Source organism: Kryptolebias marmoratus, linkage group LG1 (assembly GCF_001649575.2).
Source record: "Kryptolebias marmoratus isolate JLee-2015 linkage group LG1, ASM164957v2, whole genome shotgun sequence".
NCBI lineage: Eukaryota > Metazoa > Chordata > Actinopteri > Cyprinodontiformes > Rivulidae > Kryptolebias > Kryptolebias marmoratus.
The window spans coordinates 29,224,590-29,243,079 of NC_051430.1; the positions used below are offsets into that span (position 1 = coordinate 29,224,590).

The 18,490-nt window shown below is 40.5% G+C and overlaps 1 protein-coding gene across 2 annotated transcripts in view; it reads left to right on the top strand.

Moving 5' to 3' along the window:
• fras1 (Fraser extracellular matrix complex subunit 1) overlaps positions 1-18,490 on the top strand; it is a 207,701-nt gene that overhangs the window by 62,290 nt on the left and 126,921 nt on the right. For both annotated transcript variants that reach the window (XM_037976630.1, XM_037976661.1), the window contains exons 3-5: positions 10,656-10,763; positions 13,410-13,502; positions 17,723-17,882. In XM_037976630.1, coding sequence (XP_037832558.1) covers positions 10,656-10,763; positions 13,410-13,502; positions 17,723-17,882 — 361 coding nt within the window. The remainder of the gene's footprint in view (positions 1-10,655; positions 10,764-13,409; positions 13,503-17,722; positions 17,883-18,490) is intronic.

Here is an 18,490-nt window from a genome sequence, read left to right on the forward strand (position 1 = left end):
TAAATAACGAGTAAATGATGCCTCTGATTCTGGTTTTATTCACAGGAAGTTTAAATTTCTCTTAATAGTCATTGAGCCAAAATCAGATTAAAGTTTTGTTGTTTTTACATAAATGTTTTTAAGAGGAATTCCCCTGAAACATTTAGTTTTTTTATGTGATTATGCTTAATAAATGAGGCAAAGAACTGTAGAACATTTACAAATGTCCAGTTTTTTTTACCTTTTTTAGATGTGAATTTTAATCACGTTCCTTTAACCTTTTTATTTTTACATTTTGCCATGATGCCAAACCAAAAACAGGTCTGAGTTTTTTATTTTTTTACTCATTAAAAGTAAAAAATGATTCACGTCAGCTGCAGGACCTTTGCCAGATCTTCTTTGGCACACCTTCCTGTTCTTATTTCTGGCAGAAACTAAGATCATCCAAAGCAGCTCCTTATTTTCCATTTATTAAAAACAAATTGGTTGTTTTTTATTCTGTAAACGTGTGTTTCTAACTGGATCTTGGTGGAAGTCACCTGCCTAAGCGTCAGGTAGCAGTCAGGTGTTTTTAAACCTCTGTCTTCTATCAAAGAGATGTAGGCAGCTGTAAAATCTGCAGAATTATTATTTGTTTGTGTTCCTCTTCAGATCTTTGAGTCCATTTCATCTCTCAGGTTCACAACAACAAAAGGTTAGCTGAAAGCAACAAGAGGTTAGCTGAAAGCAACAAGAGGTTAGCTAAAAGCAACAAGAGGCCAGCTAAAAGCAACAAGAGGTTAGCTAAAAGCAACAAGAGGCCAGCTAAAAGCAACAAGAGGCCAGCTAAAAGCAACAAGAGGTTAGCTAAAAGCAACAAAAGGTTAGCTAAAAGCAACAAAAGGTTAGCTAAAAGCAACAAAAGGTTAGCTAAAAGCAACAAGAGACCAGCTAAAAGTAACAAGAGACCAGCTAAAAGTAACAAGAGGCCAGCTAAAAGTAACAAGAGGCCGGCTAAAAGCAACAAAAGGCACGCTAAAAGCAACAGAAGCTTAGCTAAAAGCAACAGAAGCTTAGCTAAAAGCAACAAGAGACCAGCTAAAAGCAACAAGAGGCCAGCTAAAAGCAACAAAAGGCCGGCTAAAAGCAACAAGAGGTTAGCTAAAAGCAACAGAAGCTTAGCTAAAAGCAACAAAAGCTTAGCTAAAAGCATCAAAAGCTTAGCTAAAAGCAATAAAAGCTTAGCTAGAAGCAACATAAGGTTAGCTAAAAGTTACAAGAGGTTAGCTAAAGTAGACAAAGTCCAGCTAGAAGCTAAAAGTAGCTAAGAAAATAAAATCAGATCCAGTTTGCTGAAGCAGATTTCAAAGAGAACAATGGTTTTGAAGGAACTGAAGATGTATAGTAAAAATATTTGTAAAAGGTTAAACATTTTATGAAAATGACAAACTCCTAAACTCATCTGTACAAACATAGATATACAAATAACTAGATACAGATAGATATCCACAACAATAGTGAGGTCTGACTCAGCATTCAACCAATCAGGACAGGATTATAAATCTTTCTGAAGCACAAATAACGCTTCCTTACAAGAAAGAAACGCGATGAGAGGATATTTCATGGTGGATTGGAACGGGAACCGTGAGTGTTTTTAGTTGTGAGTTTATATTTAAGCTTCCAGCTGCCGACAGGACGTCCTCTGACCTTTTCCTCCTTTCTTCTGTCGGCTCTGAAGTTACAGGAGCAGCTCTGTGAAACATAATCCGAGCTGCAGCGCCGCGGGCCCAAAATAAAACCCCGACTCGTTTTATAAACACAAACTAAGATGGACAATCAGTCGGAGGAGCACTCCTCATTAATCTTTTACTGAAGATGCATTTTCAGCGTTTCGTCCGGATGGGAAACGGTGCTCAGCCTCGTGTCTCTGGTAGCTTCATCCACCCAACATGACTTTTACCACCAAAACAAAAGCAGATGCATAATTTAAAACGTGTGTCCCTGGACCTGCTTCCCTCTCACGTTCTGGAGAAAACAGATAAAACCCAATAAGAAACACGAGGGGATTTCTCACAGACCTATCTACATACATGAATTATTTACCTTTTGGTTTTGTTTTCTCAGAGCTGCAGTTTGTTTGTCTGGAGGTTCGATGACCCATTCGCTGCATTAAAACTGACCAAACGCCGTCCGCTGTCAAATCCAATTATTACATCCATATGTAGTCCTCGTGAATTAATCTGAATGGGTTTTGTCAGAGATTAAAGTTTAAATAATAAAAGAAGCAGCTCTTCAAAAGCTGCACAGCAAAATGGAGCTCAGATTGTTTTATGTTTCACCGCAGGCCTGTGAGATAAAACACAATATCTGATTTAGTTTCTGTTCGCTTTCATCCTCGCTGCTGTAATTTTCTCCCCCTCCAGAGCTCTTCTTACTCCCCAGGAGGCTGATTTTACTCACAGAAAAATTGTTTCTTTTACTTTTACCTATCAAAGGTAAATCAAATTAAGTCTGAAGTGCAGCAGAACCCTTTCAGAGCCGCGGTAAAACTTTTAGCCGGACTTGGAGCATGGATTTTCCCCCTGGAAGTAATGGGCTGTGAGACTTCGGAGCAGATCTGTTGAGCAAAATGGCTCCACGAACAAAAAAAAAAAAAACCCGCTGCAAATGGCCGTGTTGTAGACCTCCGGCACCGTTCAGGATTTTGGAAGGCGTTAAACAGTTACCAAGTCAAGTTTAATATCGGTCAAAATGAACTTTACCCCCAAAAGTTACCCCAAAATATAGATTGAAGACAAACTTTTAAAGTTAAATTTAACTCAGCGGAGAAGAGCAATAGTTGATGGAATTTGCTCCCTAAAGGGATAGTTCAGATATTTTTTTTTACTTTAAAATTGAAGTAAATTGGAGTTTTACAAAAGGGTTAATGAGAGTGAAAGTTTCTCATCACTTTAGTTGGTTGAATTCTAACGAGAAGCTGAATTTAAAGCATGCTATTGTTACTGTGATTTGGTAATATTTGGTTACTTTAAAACATTGATCATTTTAAGTCATATGTGCTAAAATTAAATAAACACAAGGAAGTGAATCAAGCAGCCTTGGATTTTTAAACATATTTAATGATCTGATGGTGCGTGTTAAGACTAACTCTCAGCTACTACCACACCAACTATTAGCTCAATATCTGTACAAATAAAGCCTTTTTTTGACGGCCATCTTGAATCGAGTTAACTCCAAAATTTAACTAGCTGTGAATACTCATCCAACGATTACTTTCTGAGAGTTTCATTAAAATCCATCCAGTGGGTCATGAGATATTTTGCTAACAGATACAGATACAGATACAGACCCTGGCATCCTGGCTTTTCATAGCAGCTGGAAACAATTATCTTATTCTGAAAAGAAACTGAAGTTTTAAGAAAAAAGAGGCGTAAAAGCTGCACATCAGTGATTCAGATGCAGCTGACAGTTTGAGCTTAACGTCCTCTCATCTTTTTTTATTTCCTGCCCAGAACAGACCCGCTCCTAAAAAAAAGGAAACAAGCTGCTTTTTGACTTTTACTCCGGTGGATTTTCACTGGTAAAAACACACGGGAGCCAAAAATATTTTTCGCTCATTCAACATTTTTCTGGATTCCCTGAAAAGCCGTGATCGTGCATTTCTATTTTCTGCTTTCCCAAATGGGTCAGCAGCTGGTTCTTCGGTCCGAAACGAGCAAAGTGACCCAAATGTTGCTCTGGGTTTGGTTCCGCGAGCTGCGAGTGAAACGGGTTCGCCTCGCTCAGATTCTCTGCCAGAAAACTGGACAAAACTGCACTTTACAGCCGAGTGAGAGAGAAGCTGAAACTGAGCTTTTAAAGCTAAAAGAAGCAAAACGCTTGCTAACAGCTAAAGACCAGCTAAGAGTTGAAATCAGCAAAACATGAGCTCAAACTAAAAGAAACAAAATGATAATTTAAATAGAAAAATGTAAACTAAAGTAGCAAAACGCTCACTGAAAGGTAAAAGTAGCAGAATGCTAAAGTAGCAAAACTCTGGTTAAAATTAAAAGTAGCTAAAAGTAAAAGTCTCAAAACCTTAGCTAAATGAAAAGGTGCAAAACTTTAGCTAAAAGTAGCAAAAAGCTAGCTCTGTTTTACATGTCTCCTGTAAGAGACCATCCGTCTAAATAAATGGAAATTAAAAAAAGCTAAAAGTAGCAAAAGTTAGCTAAAAGTCACACAGGAAGGCAAAACCAGAGAAGGTTTCTGATGTAAATTACATATCCGTGTATTTCTATGGGAGGATTTTTCTTAAATAAAGTGTAATATTTTGAAAAGTATCAAAGTTACAAAACCCAAAAGTGAGAGCTGGAACGTCTTGAATGAGTTGAACGTTTTGGCTCTGGACTGGTTAAAACAGCCGAAAGTATGCAGAAGTTAAAAAAACAAACAACTTTATAGAAACTGGATCACTGGGTGGCGGTGGCGACGGCTGACGACTCGGTGTTCTCATTAAATCTGTGACACATTTCCTCAGCCACAGATCAAGCTGTTGTCTTTTTTATTTTTATTATTTTGACTGTTTGGCTTCACTGCAGCTCTCTCCTCTTGGTGGACTCTCTCCGTCCCTCTGTTTGATGATCCAGAACCCATTACGTGCTCGATGCTGATATCTGCCTGCCGGAGCGATGGCCGCCGTGGCAGGGCGATGGCAGACAGCAGGATTTATGGGCGCCGGGAGGCCGGCGATCAGCCAGTCGTTTGTCATGTCCGACCGGCGGGTCCCTTAATTGGACCGGAGGTGTGAGGGAACGTCGAACCGTCGAGCTGAGCAACAACTTTCACGCTCTCCGTTTTCTCCCGGATGAATATTCACGGCTGTAGGAAGAACGGCGCGAACTCTGCGGCAGGACGGTCGTCCTGGCGACGGGGGTCAGATGATGGATGGATAACTCAGAACAGCTTGGAAGCTCCATGAGTCAACCTCTCAGCAGGAGAACGATTCCTTCTTTTTGTTTAATATTCAGTTTAACATCAGGCTCTTCTACCGACCTCCATGTTGAGATCCTCAAACTTCCTTCACATCAAGTTTTCCTTTAAAATATTTATTCGCTTTAAGACGTGAAATACCAGCAGCTGAAACGCTGGTCTGATCGAACGCCACTCTTTAAATGTCACCGAAAGGCCACCGCTTGTGTCAATAAAGGTCATTTTGCTGTTTGCTCATTAAAAGTTTGAAACTAAGATTGATGTGGTTTAAGTAATTATTCGTTTCTGAGACGATCTGTGACAAAAAAGAACTTGACAACTGTTTTGTTAAAGTAAATGAGTGAAGGGGCGACTGTAACCAACTAATTACATTAAAGAAAAAAGGCTTAACTCGAAACATCCTGTGAAAAAACGATGTAACTGCCGAAATTTGGTAAAACAACTGAAAATGATTTGTAAGTTTGAACAAGCAGAACAAAAACTTTATATTTGTAAAACAGTAGCTAATGGCTAAGGTTTGTAAAACAGTAGCTACAAGATAAAATTTCCAAAAACGTAACTTAAAGATAAAATTATTGAAACTCAAAGTTAAATTTGCTCAGGACTGAAATTGATGAAACTGTGGCTACAAGCTAAGATTAGCCAAACTGTGGCTACAAGCTAGGTTTAGCCAAACTGTGGCTACAGTTAAGTTTAGCCAAACTGTGGCTACAAACTAAGATTAGCCAAACTGTGGCTACAAGCTAGGTTTAGCCAAACTGTGGCTACAAACTAAGCTTAATGAAATCAAGACTAAAATGAACATAAGAAGATAAAACAAATACACCGAAGTAGATTTCAGAGAAGTGTTTTTGTAGGAATTGAAGGGATCTCAGTTTGTTTCAATAGTAAAAGCTCAATGTTTCAAACAGCATAAAATCTACAGATAATAAATGATACTAATATTAAAAACTATCCTAATATTCCCGATTGAGCCAAACGTTTTTGTTCAGGAGTGGTTAAAATGGCACAAAGTTTGCTGAAGTTTTAAACAGGAAAACAAAAGCATGACTTGGCGTTCACACAAAGCTGAGTCACGGCTCAGGCTGTGAAGTTATAAAAACTGAAGTTCCCGCTCTGCTGCGGCGTCCTGCGGCGGCTCTGTTGGCTCTCATTGTGTCACAGATCGAATCAGCCTCACTAACAGGTTTTATCGGCTCCTCTGATTGGAGCTAAATTTAGGGGTTTTATTTATTTGACACGTTCTACTGAAGCGAGTCTGACTGCTGGACCTAACTGAAGCCTGTTAACGTCTGCGCTGCGGATAAAAAAAATAGAAAACAACCCTGGTTCTTGCTCTTGATTGGATTTTAATTGAATCTGCTGCTTAGAGCAGCATTGTGCCGATCGAGACCTCTCCTGACTTTAATCCACAGAGAATCGAGTCAAGGATGCTGCTCGTCTCTCAGCTTCGTGCTGTTTGTGATTCACTCAGGAGGATGAACTCCTGCTCGCCGAGAGCTTTGCATTCTGACCGCGGCTTCGTGTTGCAGGAAGGTTAAAGCTGCGCTGCTTTCATCGGTTAATGCTCCGCTGCTTCGGTGTGGGGACAGAAACCCCTCACAGCATGAGATGGGACCTCAACCGGCACATTTAGACAGAAAAAAGCCATAAATGAGAACAAAGAAACATCAGGATCTTTCCTTAGAGATAGAAAGTTGAGTATTAAACTGACTTTATGACCATTTATGTTCAGCTTGACTTAATTTTCTTAAATTCTTGGTTTTTGCCCGTGTGTGATGATGTATTTCTTGTATGGTGTCGGCCCACTCGGTTCTAACTCAAACCTGTAGACGACTGGCCCAGGTACGGGTCGCTGTAAGGGACATTCTCAGTGAGAAAATGGGAAGAACTGATGCCAACAGCTGGAGGGGACCCCTTGGTTCTGGATTAATCTTTGCTCCACGTTTCCATGATCTGATCGGTTTTATTTGTTTTGGGAGGACAACAAGGCGAATGTGGAAATGGCCGCAGGCGTTCCCGCTCTGAAGCCTGCGGTGCCGGTCCAATCAGCAGCTGCCGCGCTAATTTTACGTGGCTCTATTAAGGGTAAGACGAGCGGCAGCCTGGGAGCCGTAAGAGGAAACTGATTTGTGAGGGCGCACAGACTTATTATTAACCTCACTGACACCATTACTGAGTTCAGCTCCACATGGTCTGAATATTTTAGATAAATCTGCACATGCTCAACATTCAGTCCAGATTTAGTCTCGTCCACGAGCTCACGCCAAACTTTTCTGCTCGTTAGAGAACGTTGTAACGTCTGTCACAACTCAGATGTTTTGTTGTTTAATATTTCAGACACATCTATTGATTATTTTCTTTCTGTTTGCTTTGTGGAGCAAATCAGAACGTGTAGACATCAAGATAACCAAAATGAAAAGAGCATTCCTTGAAGGAAAGCTGCTTTTAAAGCTGTTGGTGCTCGGAGTGTTTGTTGGGAGTGACTTTCAGCTACTACCAGATCGAATTTTAGCTCCACATCTGTCAAACTGGCTGAGTTAGGCCTCTAATTTGACTTTGTTTTGAAAAGAGCTGGAGTGAAAAAGAAATAAGGACTGGTTTAAAGCTTTTACACCGCTTTGTAAAAAACAAAAACGAGAGGAACGGAAGCTATAAACTCGTCGTATTAAAAGAAAATCTGCTGGACGCCGGTGTCCGCGCTGAAACGTGCAGGACCAGAGGTCGGCTCGGACACATCTGTCCTCACATAAAACTCATGAAACATCTGGCCGGAGCCACACCCATAACCTGGTAATTAAACACATGTACAGACGCATATAAATGACTCAAACTGCTCATCGGGGGGAAGACATTAACTGACGCGCTCTGTCTTCTCAGTCGGCTGCTTCCTCTAATTAATCGTTCATTTTAAAGTCGATTTGTCTTTCAGTTCGACCTATGAGTACTCCCACATTTGACCGCACGACTCTTCTCTGGGTTCTGCGAGCTTGAAGTGGTTTAAAGCAAACCTCGAATAAAAATAAATAAAATTCACCTTTTAAACCGTGCTTCGCTCTCATAAGGACCTCTGTTTTTATTCTTGCATAAATGAAATTTGTGTTGAGATTCTTTCATGCAAGCAGATCATCAGATTTGTTTTTTTGTTTTTTATTTAACGTCTTAATTAGGAAACCAGCAGGCTGTAAAGGTTCACAAATCACTGAGCTGTAAAGTGAATTTTAGCATTTCGCTGAGGTTGAGGAGCCATTTTCTGTTTCTTTTTCTCTTCTTTTATGGGGTTTTTATTTCCAAACCTCCTTCTTTTTGCTGCCAGTCAACAAACCACCTGAACTTTTAGGCTCTTCAAGCTTTCGAAGCAAAACATGAACAGCTTTTTGTAGCTTTTTTTCACATCATTAATGTGAAAAAAGGTGCGAATGGACCGCAGTCAGATGATTTATTTAGACGGTTGACCTCCACAAAATAAAACCATCATGAACTGAACCACATCGAACTGAAGCTCAGCATCTGGGAAAAATGATTGTGTTTGTGAACTAGCAGTGGTGGCCATCTTGAATCAAGTCTAACAGCCAAACAGATGACTTCATGATGGCGCGACAGATTGGAAATAACCTCAGAGGCTTCTTCCTTTGGTTTCAGAGCAGTTTTTGCTGCTCGGTGTGAACCTGAACTATAATAATCGAGTGGTTTTAATGTTGTGGTTGATGTAAACAGATACAAACTTCCTAATGGTCTCAAACTGTGAAGTAACGCAGCCGGGTAGGTTTTTTGTCGTAGTTTATTAGTTTAATAAGCCGGCCGCCTCCTGCTGTGACTTGGAGCTGCAGATTTCCTCCTCGTCGTGCCGAAGACCCCCGGGTTCTGCTGACACGACGCAAACTGACGAATAAACCCAGGAGAACATCACTTATCTGTACGGGGAACTTTTCACAGATTGATGAATGGATAAATGCACGGGATAATATAAAATAAAATTATTCAGTCGTGTTGGAAAAGGAAAACATGTCAGTAATTAATCTTCTTTTGATGCAAGGCTGCTATTATTTTCCTGTTGTTATTCGTTATTGTATTTTATTCTGCTTGTGTAACCAAACAGAACCAATAATAAAATTATATTTGAATTTATCCGAAGACGTTAGCTGTCATCAACCGGAAACACAACCCTGAAGGAATGCATGTCACCCGCCGCCTTTTAGGGTTTCACACGAAGCTCATCCTGCGTTGGAAAATGACTTGTAGCTGTGAGAATAAATATTTTTACACACTAATGCAGTTGTACGATATGAGCCACTGCTTCCATAAAGTCTGCATGGAAATTTATTTATTTTTATTTATTTTAGGTATATGATGTGGTTTTATAAATATATGATGAGGCGCTGAGCTGATCTCTCTTTGCTGTCAAACACACAAAACAAAAGAATTACACCTTCTGTTTTATCAGTTTTATCCAGTTATATTAGATATTAAAACTGCTGTGTGTGAGAATAAATTAACGTGCAAATATTAGAGATGTTTAAAAACACATCAGGTTATTGCATGTTTGAGAAAAAATACTCTGTAAAACTGTTTGCATAGAGTTGTCTTCAAATAAAATGTATTTTAAAGATAAATGGACAGGAAATGCTTATGTTTTTGTCTGACCGCCGAGTCACTTGCCTGTTGTTGTTTCTTTGTTTGTTCAGGACAGTATAAGTATGACTTTGACTTTTATTAATTTATTTGAATTCTTTAATTTTTATTCACATTTTGGTTCATAAATACACTGAGATATTCAGCTCGCTTTAGCTTTTAGCTTTTGTTTTGCTAATTCTAGCTTTTGTTTTATCGTTTTAACTCTAATAACTCGGTTTCACGCAGAACGACTTTATTATTATTTTTTTAAATGTGGTTTTTCTCTCGTCATGTTGCTCTGCTTCATGACTTTATGATTCTGTCTGATGTTTAGATTATTTTAGGCTGAAAATGTGAGCTCGCTGTGATGATTAACGCTGTTTATGTGCTCTTAAAGATAGATTTTGGGTTTAACAGATGCAGACAAAAAGAAAATGTAGATATCGGCCAAATGTTCTTTATTTTGAGTTTATAACCTTGTTGTTTTAGTTTAGATCCTTGTTTCGTTTCGTAATAAATCCTTGCTGAAGTCAGATTATTTAAGAACAACTTGAGGACTGATGAGTCAGCGTTTCTTTATGTTTTTATCACATTTTCATTTGTGAACCTTAAGCTCGGAGTTAAAGCGTTGTGTCTGTTCAAAGCATCCGTCACGAGTGGATTATTAATCATTTAGTTAGATCAGATTTATGGCCTGTAAGATGATATGTATCTGAGCATGTGCAGGCTCTGGATTATTGATTCAGTTTTGGCTTTAAGCTACCTGTAAGGCATGTTAAAGCGTTCGTCGGCTGGAGGAACACATCTCAGGCCTTTTCTGCTTTTTTCTCACTGCTGTTTAAATCAACACGGAAGCAGTAATGCAAGCATCCTTAAGGGTTTTAAAAAAAATACTGTCCAATCACAATTTTTGGAGGACATGCGGGTGCTGCTCTATATTTACAGCAGTCAGCATAATCTGGCTGAAGTTTGTTTAAACCTCTTAATTTAAAAACTTATTTTGTTTCAGGAGGCTGAAACGTTTGGTTGGTGCGCTCAAAGCTGACGTCATAAACGTGACCCACTGTTCAGGTGTGGTAATGGAATATTTCGTGTCATCTTTGTGTCGACAGAACAACACGTCGTGGAGGCCTGAGTCGTGTCTGGAGTGTACCTGCTACAGCGACGTGCCCATCTGCACGCCCGTCCTCTGCCCCGGCGCCCGCTGTGACTTCCAGAGGGTAAGATGACCAAGCACTTTCAGAGTTTAGGGTCGGAAAGATCATTCAGACCAGCCAGCCTCTCACCTGGATAACAGGACGTGAGGAGGTGTCTTTAAGTGAAGGGCCTGAGAATCCAAAGATGACGCAGGTTTTGAGCTCTTAACTCAAACCCAACAAACGACAGATTTCTGCGCAGTAAAATCTGGAGCTCTCACCTTTTCATTACCCTCGGTGACGGCTGTGATTGTTCATCTTCATCCTTCTGTTTTGGCTCTGTTTAATTCCTATAAACACATTTTTCTTACTCCATCTGCACATCTTCTTCATAAATGTTGTTTTAAACATCAAGCCTGCGGTGACGGCTTCGAATCCAGCTCCCTCGCGAAGTTAAGGCAACAATCTACGTCGAACGAATTTCACTCTGCCGGCGTTAATTAAAATCAGTCATCGTGCTCGGCAACCCGTGTGCTCCTAAAATGTGTCATCTAAACTGGTGAAATATTACAGATTTTATCATCAGTCTGTCTTTCTCCATCTTTTCAGCTAAACTGATCATTTTTTAAACCGCGTCGGTAGATTTTTGTTTTTAACGCTGGTTTATTAATCCTCCTTTTATGTGCATCTCTGCAAACTGAAAGTTCGCACTTTGTCCTTGGAAACATAAATTCTCTTAAAGTTTTTATAATCTGTTATAAATTAGTTCCCCGCCTCTAAAAACAACATGAAGGAACAACAATAAAACCTAAATGTGATGGTAGAAATCAGGAAGTCCAGGGCATATCGGGTCCAAGAACTCGTACCAAAACCAGAACTCGAGTCGCTTGATTAGAGCCTCCAATCAGGTCCGACCCCGACCCGGCTGGGCCCGCTGGGATGCTCTTAGGGTTAGGGATTTTAATAAAGAGTCACAAAAATGCAGGCGAGCTCAGTTCTGTCTGCAGATCATTTCTTCATCATTTCTTCAAATCGTCTCTTCATTATATTTAGCTTCGACTGTAATTTTGAACATTTTTCTAAATATTTACTGCTTATGCACAACGATTCACAAATAAAATCACAGCCAGTGCAGAAGTAGAAGTCCGTCTAACACAGGGGTGTCCAATCCTGGTCCTGGAGGGCCACCATCCTGCAGGTTTTACTTGTACCTCTGCTCCAACACACCTGGTTTGAATCAGTGTGTCATTAACAGGCTTCTGCAGAACATGAAGAGGTCATTTAACCTCTGAATCAGGTGTGTTGGAGCAGAGAAACAGGTAAAACATGCAGGATGGTGGCCCTCGAGGACCAGAATTGGATACCACTGGCCTAACACCTTTAAAGAAATCTGCAGAACTTTAAATAAATAAAACAAACCGGTCATGGTTGACAGAAACATGGCTGACTTCATCTCCTGTTTTAGCTTGTTTTGTTCTACATTTAACAACCTTTTAAAAGGATGAACTCAACCTTTTTGTACCTTTAAGGTTGAATCTCTTTGGGCCGACCTGGATTTGTCTCCAGAGCGTCTCTAAATGTTTGCGGTTCCTCCCAGTTTCCTTATTCGCGTCTCAGAGGCTCGTAGTCCCGTCTCGTGAATTTTAAACCTGCCCCAAAGAACAGCACAACTAATTTTCCTCTTGAAACGGCCGCAGAGTTCTCACAAATGTCTCAAACACGTTTTAATTCAGTTTCCGTTAATTCTAAAGTCGTGTTTTGACTCCAGTGCGTGAGCTTGACTCTGGAAAATAAACAATAATTAATAAAAAAAACCTGCTTCAAATCTGCCGGACTCTGTTTGTAAAGAGAACTCCATTGGCTCGAATCATCATGGGAACCTAAAAATGTGCTCGGCCTCGACCGTGCACGTGAAAACAGGAGAAATTCACAGCCAAATCTGGACTCCTACGGCTTCGGTTTGTTTCAAGAAATAAACTGAAATCAACTTTCTGACTTTAAAAACTTCTTTCTGCTAAATCTGAGGCAGCAAATCATGAAAAACAAAAAACCTAAACACTAAAAATTCAGCTTCACAGACAAACACAAAAAATACAAATGTTCAGAGTTTAATTTATTAAACCAAATAGGTTTTTGTAACATGAGTTTTCCACTTGCTGTCAAAATTGAGTCAGTTTTTCTGGTTTGAAAGTGCTAAAATGTGATTAACGCCGAGCTGAAACACCTTCCATCTTCCTGTATTAAAGCCTCAGTTTTATTTCTGTAACAGGATTTCATTTGTTTTGCTGATTCACATGCAGTTTGTCTCCCCGCCGTTCGTGCTCATTTACTGAATCTCCGTGGGGACGTTTCTGCTCACCTTACACAAATTGTATTCCCTCATTCTTGTTTTGTCTTTTTTCTTTTTTTCTTAAAAAAAAAAAAATCCCATATCATTTTTATTCAAATAAACTGCGAACTCCTGACTGCCGCCGCTTTCTCATTTGCTTCCCGCCGCAGAGTCGGCCTCAATTACCGAGCCGTAAGGAAGACAGCTTGGTGCATTTTAAAACATGTTGTTATGTCGGCCATATATACACATCTGGAGGAGCCTTAATGTATTTATTATTATCAGGCCTTCGTGTCACTTCATTTCTGAGGAAACAGACCCCAGACTATGAAATCTTTCCCGCCTCTGTGTTTTAATCACGACGGGTGTGTTTATATTCCTTTTTGTTTCTTTTTCCAAAGGGTGAATATCTGAGGATCCCTCCCAACAAGTGCTGTCCGGAGTGCTTCTCCTCGTCCCGCGGCTCCTGCCGCCACGAAGGACTCACACATGGAGTAAGCGAAACGTGAAACGCGATGCTCTGTCTTTCCTTACCCTTTAATTTTCCGACCGATTTAAGCAGAGACGAATCCGGAGTTTTAAAGTGTGGGGCGGGAGTTTTGCTAAGGGGAAGTACAGCTCCACTAATTATATCTTAATTACAATCACGACCAATTAAATCTAACTTGCTCAATTTCTGCATTTTCCTTACATTTTCTCCGTGCAAATAAAGCTCCGCTGTTGCTTTAACAATACTGTCGAAGCAACAAAATGCAAGAACTTGTATTTATACCCCCTGGCCTCAATTTTCAACACCATTTCTGCTGCTGAGGTGGTGAGTCTGAAATAAACTCCTCTGCGACTTCAACAAAGCACAGAACCAGGCAGCACAAGCTAAAGCTAAATGTTTTGAGTCAGCGCAGCACCAAAATGAGTCTGAGCACATTTTAGGGTAAAAGAACACGAACAGAACGGGCATTTTAACGGGGTAAAGTAGAATCAGTCGGAATAAGAGTTAGGTTTAATCATTTTACTTCATTGTGTCCAACCCTGGTCCTCGAGCGCCGCCGTCCTGCATATTTAACTTGTTCCTCAGCTCCAATACCTGATGTGAATCAATGGGTGATTATCAGAACATGAAGAGGTGATTTAACCGTTGAGTTTAGGTGTGTTGGAGCAGAGAAACATGTAAAATGAATGGTTGGACACCCCTGGTTTAAATGTAACAGTGGAGGCGACGTGGTAGAGACGTTTTGTACAATGAACCAGTCAGGTTGTCTCGCTCGTCTTGAGGAGTGCTGCTCACGTTTTGTTTTTTAATTCTTTAATTCGCTAACAGCCGCCACGAAGCCGCCATCTTCGTGCACTGCGGGGCTAAAAGCCAAACAAACGCTTGTCTCTGAGACGAGAAATACAAGGAAGTATCTCGTTGTTTCAGCTGCAGCTTAAATGCTGAGAGAACCATGATGTCGATGAAAGAGTCCTAAATATATGTCCAGATGTTCCGTTTTAGGTCCTAAAATACATTTATTTACCTCTGAAACTTGTATGTTTGTTGATTCACGGCTTCCTCTGTGAAGTTTGTTAAATTTAAATGTGCTCCTGGCTTTCGTTCTGCATGTCGTAGTTCTGTCTGAGGATGTCAGATGTTATTCCTCTGCAACAAAACTACAAAACCTTTCACGCAGCTGCCCCGTCAGCAGGAATTTATTGACGGACGTTCAGCCTTCCTCGAAAAAAGAATCCGATTTTTCTGCCCCTAAAATTAGTTTGTTGTAGTTTTTCTAACGATTTAAGGTCTAAAACAGAAAGCCCGGACTGTGTGAACGAAGCAGACCGGTGTTTCTCTTCGCATCAAGAAGGGAAACACAAACACGCTTCAGTTACGTTTTTAATCTGACAAAAGTGGGAGGAATTAAAATAAATCCCGACTCCCTTGTTTGCAGCACGCCAGGTTTTCAGGTTAATGTGCACGGATCAGTTTTTGAAATGAATAATTCTCCAGAAACCGTACTCTTTCAGCTCTCAGAGATGATTTCAGAACCAGTTTTACCTCAGAGGTTTCTGTTCCAGCGTGACATTGCCCCTGGGCGTTTAAAAAAAAAAAACTGTTCACAAAGAATTGGTTTCTGAGTCGGCACTAAGTCCTGACCCCAGTTTCATTCAATGCGTTCGGGATGAACCGAGAGGTTAAATATGAGGATCAGCTTTTAAAGCTGGGAGCCGTCAATGAATCTTAAAACGTGAAGAAAAGCCTGAAAACTGAAGAATAAAAGCATCTAAAGCTTCGAAATGTTGGGTTCCCCATCACTGAAGTGGTGCTTTATATAAAGGTTTTTATTTGTTCATTTGTCATTGTGGAATATTCTAAATATTACCCAAACATTAAGGTAATAAGGATCATAATTAACCTTTAGAATCAGAGGATTTTCTGGAAGAAACAGTTTTAAAATGACCAAGAAATGCTGCATTTGTTGAGATAAAATCCATTTTCTCAAAAAAGCTTATTTCATATCGAGCTAACGGAGCTCGTTTTCTCCTGACGGGACAACGTGTGATTCTGTTTTCTTAATTTCAAACAGTTAAAAACGTTAAATGAAAGATTTTCAGTCAAACAAGAGGCGATCGTTCCCCCGTTTGAAACATGTTTCCTGTGTTAAACGGTGCCGGAGCAGTTTAGAAAAATAAAATTATTCTTTTTAATCCAACAGCAATCACCTGTCCCCTTTTTTAATTGACCCAAAATCTAAAATGATTAAATCGATGTAAAACACAACAAGATTTGTCAGAAGGAGGTTTTCTGCTTCGTATTTCTGGTAATCGTCTGAGAAATGTAAATATTTCTCAGTTCTGACTGTGATTGGAGTCATTCTCTGCCTTTGTTTCAGCTCTAGAAATGAATAAAATTTGTGAGAAGAACCACCTAACTTGATGGATGTCGTAAAAGTTTGAGCAGAACTTGAAATGTTTTTTCGGTATTAAACTTGTTTCCCGGGACTTCTCTTCCTCTCTCCTCACACAAAAAGCCCCGTTTGATTTGTTTATCTTCCATCAAGTGTCCTTCAGCTTTTGGCAGTCAATTTAGACGCTACAAGCTCTGAGGAGCAGCGAGTCCTTCTCCTGGCAGGGTTTACGGATTCTGCTGGTGCGGCTTCGCACGGACCCGAGCCACTCGAGAAGGAGATCTGCTTTCTTTAAGGCTTTAATCCGTTTCCACTGAAGGGCAGTGAATAATATTACACTGCTGCAGTTCCTTTTTCCACAAGCTGCTGTTTGATGTCTGCAAAATAAAAACCTACAAATGGGTTCAAAGATTATATGAAAGGTCCCGTCACTAAATCTTTGCTTCAGATTTATATCGATAGCAACATTTTGGGCTTAATAAAAAACACCTAAACCTGTCACCATGAGCGAAACTTGAATTTGATACGTTTTGGACGTTCGGTTATCCATTTCTGACAGAAAAAAAAAACACAAAACCAGAACCTTGTTTGCTACGTCGAACCTTCCTGTGGTGGAGATGAATGCTTCATTAACACTCAGACTAATTACGTGTCGGATGAAGTTTAAAGGTTTTCCTGCAGCTTCTCACAGTCTGACACCTCAGACAATCAGCGCAGACTCTTCCTCGCCGTTGGACTGCAGGCGCCGCACCGCGGTTTCCTTTAAAGGGAAATGACAGCAGCAAACCGATGCGTTTTTATCTGTGGATTTTATCAGTCCAGTTCCTTCACTTTTAGATCAGAATCAAATATATTCCCTCCGTCAGCACGTTTACTGTTTGAAAACAAAATCATAAAGGTCTGGTGCTGTGAAGGCAAACATGTCAACCACCGCCTTCCAGGCAGGAGTTTCAGACTAAAGTTAGGTTCACTCCGCAGGCGAAAATCTGATTTATTTCCTCCAAATCTGACCCAGGTCACGTTCATATGTGGCACTAAATCGAACCCATATTTAATGTTTCTCAGTCTGAACTCTCCTGTCACATTTCACAAGTCGAGGTTTACAGATGGATCCAACGTCACGACTCCAGACACCTTCAGCTACAGAACAGAAGTCCAGTTGAAGTTCAACATATGACACCGACGTTGGTGTCGGATCGTATTGGTGTTGAACGGGAAGTGGCAGAGTCAAACATAAACACTGGACGACACGCTAACACGTGTAGCGTCCATATTGACATCTGTAAACACAGCGTTTAACGTCACGCCTTCTTCTTCTCCTTCTTTGTGCCGTAGACTGATCACACCAGAGTCTGATGGAGGTCGCTTTTAAATCTTAATGTCGCAGAAGAATCAGCTTCGAGCGTTAAGACCTGCAGTGGGAACGCAGTCTCAGATCTTGGGCCTTTTTTTGTTCTGCTGCTAGAATTTTCTTGTTTGTAAAAAGGTTGATGTTAGCTGATGCTAGTTTAGCCAGCAATTGAACTTCCTTTAGCTCAAACGGAAATTATTCGCCTGTTTCTCAGTGTGCAGATTTGTCCCTGCATCACATTTTGTTTTAATGTTCTCTGCTCATTTCAAGGTGTCTTTTTTCCCACTTTGTACCTTTCTTCTCCCCTCAGAGGGACTGTTTTCTCATCTGTCACTCAGGCTGACCAAGTTTCCATTCCTCAGAGACCAAACCAGCCCTTTTTTCATCTCTCTGCCTCTTTCTCCTCTCTGTTTTTTGTTTTTGTTTTTTTTTTCCTCTCGCCTCGCTGTAATTGTCTCTTTGTTTGTCTTCTTCCCCGCAGCATGACAGCCAGTGGAGTCCCTCTCCCTGTTCGGTGTGTGTTTGCTCTGAAGGGAGCGTTTCCTGCAGCGCTCACACCTGCCCCCAGCTCACCTGTTCGGAGGATCAGACCCTCTTCGTTCCTGCTGGGGAGTGCTGCCCCAAGTGTGGTCGAGCCGGAGGTGAGGGCCGCTTCAGGAGCTCATACAGTTTTAAAAAGCACCGCAGCTCTGTTTTGTTGATCCTCTTGGAGGACTTGGGTAATTCAGATTATTTGAAGGTTCAAATAAAACCATAAAAACATATTTTTTTTTAAAACGTGGGCTTGTGTTGATGGCTGCCACAGTCGACTCTTAAAAAACACGACAATGATTACAACTCAATCAGTTTTACAGATACTGAGGTAAGATTTGAGGTGTTGGTAGCTGAACATAACCTGAGTTACATCAATGTAAAGAAAGGATTTTGAAGGAAAAGAGTCTCCCATAGCTGTGCTCCTGTTCATGTTGGGTCTTCTCATCTTTTAGACGTCTTTAAAACCCACAGAGTGTCAGCGTCGACTCTAAAAGTTAATATCAGACCTAATGAAGTGATCCATCCCAGCAGCCAGCAGCTAATAAACGTCCCTCTGCGAGCTGGACCTGGTTATCAGTAAGGGTGTGAATATTTCTAATGTCTCTGTAACTGATGTCGCCCTGTCGGATCACTTTGCTGTTATCTTTGACAGTTCTTTATCCGTTAACCCACTTGTACAAAAAACTACTATCACAAAACGTACTTTCACAGAAAA